Source organism: Mandrillus leucophaeus, unplaced genomic scaffold (genome assembly GCF_000951045.1).
Source record: "Mandrillus leucophaeus isolate KB7577 unplaced genomic scaffold, Mleu.le_1.0 Scaffold26, whole genome shotgun sequence".
Classification (NCBI taxonomy): Eukaryota; Metazoa; Chordata; class Mammalia; order Primates; family Cercopithecidae; genus Mandrillus; species Mandrillus leucophaeus.
The window spans coordinates 3,310,543-3,314,969 of NW_012102698.1; the positions used below are offsets into that span (position 1 = coordinate 3,310,543).

General features: G+C 56.3%; 1 protein-coding gene across 1 annotated transcript in view; it reads left to right on the forward strand.

Moving 5' to 3' along the window:
* The window catches only part of FBLN1 (fibulin 1), a 104,703-nt gene continuing 100,276 nt past the window's right edge, over positions 1-4,427 (forward strand). Inside the window, exon 1 of the mRNA XM_011984068.1 lies at positions 1-237. Within this exon, the coding sequence (XP_011839458.1) occupies position 237 (1 nt within the window). The 5' untranslated portion in view covers positions 1-236. The remainder of the gene's footprint in view (positions 238-4,427) is intronic.

Below are 4,427 nucleotides of genomic sequence, written 5' to 3' on the forward strand. Positions count from 1 at the left end.
CCCGGCCTGGGGACTTGTTTCAAAACCGGATTCCCCCACCTCTCAAACACACGCTCCTACCCCAATCCTGGCAAATCCAGCCGGCTCCGGGGGCCCCACCCCGGACCCTGGGGGTTCAGGGGCGCTGGCTGGGCTGGGGGCCGCTGGCTGGGGGTTACCGAGCCCAGGGCGCCTTGCACTTGGCGCTGGAAGCGCCCTAGGGTATCTTTCCTCACCGCTTCCCGCCTCCTCCCCCAAGTAGGGGCTGTTGTACCCAGCTTTCGGATGTGAAAATTGAGCCTGTTGGGTGGGAAGCAGTCATTTCCCCAGGAGACACTGGCAGTCCTGGGATAGGGGCTGGAGAGGAAGACACGAGAAAGCCGGGGAGCAACCTGGAGGTTTTGGGGGCCATAGCTGGGAGGATCGAGGGGCTGCGGACCTGGCCACCTCCTCGCTGCCTCCCTTCTGGGACAGAGGACCCAAGGCAGTGATTCTGCCGGGCGGTGCTCAGCGGGGACTGAGGACAGGTCACTTCCACCAGTGGCAAGGGGGATGGAGTTTCCAATAGCAGATCTGATCGATGGCCCAGACCTTAGGCCTCAACCCTGGGACTGACAGTTCCGGGACAGTGCCCACCCAGCCTGCGCTTTTCTCGCTGCTAACCCTCAAGGCCTGGTCCCTGGGGGGACCACCACGAGGTGCTGTGATCAGAGCAGCTGCTGGGTGGCAGAGCCATGACCTGTGACCTCTCTGCTGACCCATGGCTTCTCAGGGCCACTAGCCAGGCCCAGCACTCCTGGCGTCTTTGTTTCTCCGGGGGCCCCGGTCCAGGGGAGTGCCCCAGACCACCCTCGGAATCCTGAGTCTTAATCCCTGGTTTAGCTGAGTTCCTTTTAACCTCTGGTGACCGCCTTTGTTAGTCAAAGGGTCACTTGTCCCGATCAATGCTCACCGGGGGATTCCAGGAAGGGGGTTGAAAGGGGCTGGAGGGGGAGGGGAGGCGGGGAGCTGAGCTCTACAGAGCTTTCTGGACTCGCTGCAGCAGAGCCCCGTGGAGCTCTGATTGTTCAGGCGGTGCTGGGCACGGCCTGGGCACCTCCTGGGGTTGGAGACGGTGTGGGGAGGCGCAGAGCTCAGTGTTGGCACCAGGAGCCTTCTCAGCCCCTGGGGTCTCCCTGGTGGCTCCTTAGAAGAGATGGAGCTTGATGCAAGGGGAGCGTGGGAAGAAGGCATTCCAGCAAGCAGCAGGCAGCCGGGTGGCTGCCAGCTGGAGGGAAAAGCCGGAGGGGCCCTGGGTGGTGGGCGGGTGGGACATCGGAGACCCCTGTTAGAAAAGGAAGGAGGCTCAGAGACCCCTGATTGTATAGATGAGGAAGCTGAGGGCCTGAGAGAAGGCGTGGTAAAACTCTCCCCGGCCGGCGAGTCTCTGCATTCTCTGTCACTGTTCTTTTCTGTCTACGGTTTGCGAACAATTCTCCCTGTGCGTGTGTGACTGAATGAACACCCCAGGACTTGCGGGCCAGAGTGGCTCACTGCGCCGCTGATCCTTTTCCACAGAGAAGTTTGTAAGTGGAAGGGTTTCAAAAAGCCTCCTAATTGCACAGTTCGATAAAAACAGCTGGATGTCCTGTGGGCCTTTTGTTTCTTTGGGGAAGAAGCGTCTTTGAGTTTCAGCAGGTTTAATCTGGTACGGTTTGGGAAGGGGCTTTGGAAGACTGCCTGGCCCCTGTCTGCAGCTGTGAGGCCCCCGGAGCCCTGTGTGTAAGGCCACAAGTGGCACCACCCGAGAGCTGTGGGGCTCTCTCCGAGAGCTGCTCTCCGAGAGCTGTGGGGCTGCAGACGGTGAGCCTGTTAGCTGATCTGCAGAAACTCCTTTGGTGACGGCCACTTAAATGGAGAAGGGCCTGATCTTTCTTGCCAAAGGGCCGAGAGGAGCCGCCTGTCTGTCCTGTGTCTGTCTGTCCCGTTGGGCGTTACTGAGAGCTGGGTGGGAGGGAGAGGAGAGGAGGAGGTGTTAGGAAAAGACGATTGTGTTTTCTCCAAAGCTTTCTTGGCCTCTGGCTGCGGCTGGGCAGCATTTCCAACTGATTAAAAGAAAGTTGGGAGGGAGAACAAAGACCAGGGAGGACTTGGCTTGAAAACATGTGGTCTGTGCCGCCACTCCTGGAAATTTCCCAGTCAGGAGGTGGGGTCCGGGGCACCCAATGCGTGAAGATGAGACTCTGTGCCCTGGGGGTCAGCTCTGGGGCCTCTCCTGCCACACCCACAGCTCTAGCTCACACCCTGCTCCTGGGCCCCGCTCCTGGCCCTGCTGAGGGACCCCAACTCAGGGCTGCATTTGCCACCCCTGCAGGTGTGTGGGGCAGGAGGAGGGGCACGCGGCTGACTCACGTTCAGGTGCTGGAGGCTCCACAGGCCTTGTGAGACTAGAAATCAGTTTGCATCAGAAAAAGCCACAATATGCTTTGGTGGTTTTCTCATTTGTAAAATGAAGAGAACAAAAACCTACTTCTTAGGTTGCCTTGAGGATTAAGAGAGAGAACCTAGGATGGTGTCTACCATGGCAGCTATATTATTATTATTTTATTTTTGAGACAGAGTTTCGCTCTTGTCATCCAGGCTGGAGTACAATGCCATGATCTCGACTCACTGCGACCTCTGCCTCCCGGGTTCAAGCAATTCTTCTGCCTCAGCCTCCCCAGCAACTGGGATTACAGGCGCCCGCCACCACGCCCAGCTAATTTTTGTATTTTTAGTGGAGACAGCGTTTCACCATGTTGGCCAGGCTGGTCTCGAACTCCTGACCTCTGGTGATCCACCTGCCTCGGCCTCCCAAAGTGCTGGGATTACTGGCATGAGCCACCGTGCTGGCCAGCAGCTCTATTATTAATGTTAGCTATTATTCCTGTTGTCCCCTTCCCTAGGAAGTGTTGGCACCAGGTGCTTTCGCAGCCCTTGGGGGCTCCCTGGAAGCTCTTTGGAGGAGATGGGGCTAGATGTGAGGGGAGCACGGGAAGAGCACGATTCTGCCAACACCCCAGAATCATTCTCCCCAAGATGCCTCTGAATGTTCTACTACTGCTGAATTTCCCAGCCAGGCGCTGAGAAGAAGGCCCCATGGAGCTACGGGACTGGCAGCTGTCAGTGCCAAACCCGTGTCGGGAAAAGTGGTGTTCTTAGCCATTCAGTCATTCATTCACAAAGGGACAGCTCAGTGCCAGACACTGCTCTATATCTTGTGGCTGTGGCAGGAAAGGAGAGATACCTGGTCCCCCCCCCCACCCCCCCGCCCATGCAACTCACATTCCCTAGGAGATCCAGAAAAATGAACTGAGCCCTACTGGCAGAGTCAGGGAAGACTTCCTGGAGGAAGCGGCATGCAAACTGGGAACCTGAGGAGGAAAAGGCAGTGGCTAAGTCTGTGAGTGGGGCTGGGAGGATGGGGGAAAGGGTGTTCCTGGCAGGGGAAATGGCAGGGCCAAAGACCTGGAAGGAACAGAAAACATGAGACTTCCAGGGAAACCCCCTCCTTCTACCCACTTCCAGTTCCTTCCAGTTCCACCAGTTCCTTCCAGCTCCTTCCAGCTCCTTCCAGTTCCTTCCAGCTCCTTCCAGTTCCACCCCCTCCTCACCACTGGGGGGACTGTGCTGTCTAGCGACTTCTCCAGCAGCTTCCCCGACCTGGTGAGACTTTAAAGCTGGGCTCTGAGCACTGGGCACCTGGGCAGGGCCGCTTTTCAGGTGAAGTTTATTAGAACAGTTCTAAGAAGGCGTGTAGTTATTTTGCCAGCATATTTTATACAACAAGATTTTCCTTTTGCAGAATAGCAAATCATAACAATTTGATGAATGAATCCTTTTGTAGGCCCCATATGGTTCCAGTTTCCTTGTCATGATCTCACATGTGGCCCCATAACTGAACAGGGTGGGAGTGGGGAACCATTGTGTCAACTTCCCTGGGATCGGAGACCCCCTCAGGCTGGAGGGGAGCTCAGGGCTGGCTAAGTCATCTGCCGCAAGTCACCCAAGTCACCCAGCGAGGAGCGGGGCTGGGGCTGGGCCTAAAGCTGGGCTGTGCCCCACCTCCTTTAACCCCACAGTGGTCCTAACTAGAGGCTAGGGTGGGAGGGAGCGGGACGCCCGTCACCCTAGCTGCTTACAGGTTATTTGCGGGTTACTACACTGTGCGGAGCCAACTTTAGAAGGGGGTTAGGAAGCTGTGTGTTGGTCCCAATTCTGAAAGTGCCTGAAGAGATCGCGACGACACCCACAAACTCTCTGCCTCTGTTTCCTTCACTATGAGATGTGAAGGTCCTCTGGGTAATTATTATAGGTGAAATGCTTTACATTTAGTAATGAATGTCGTCTTCTCAGCAGCCCTACGAAATAGGTGATCCAGTGTTGTTTTGAACCTGTTTTTATTTTTTTACTATTATTTTTGAGATGGG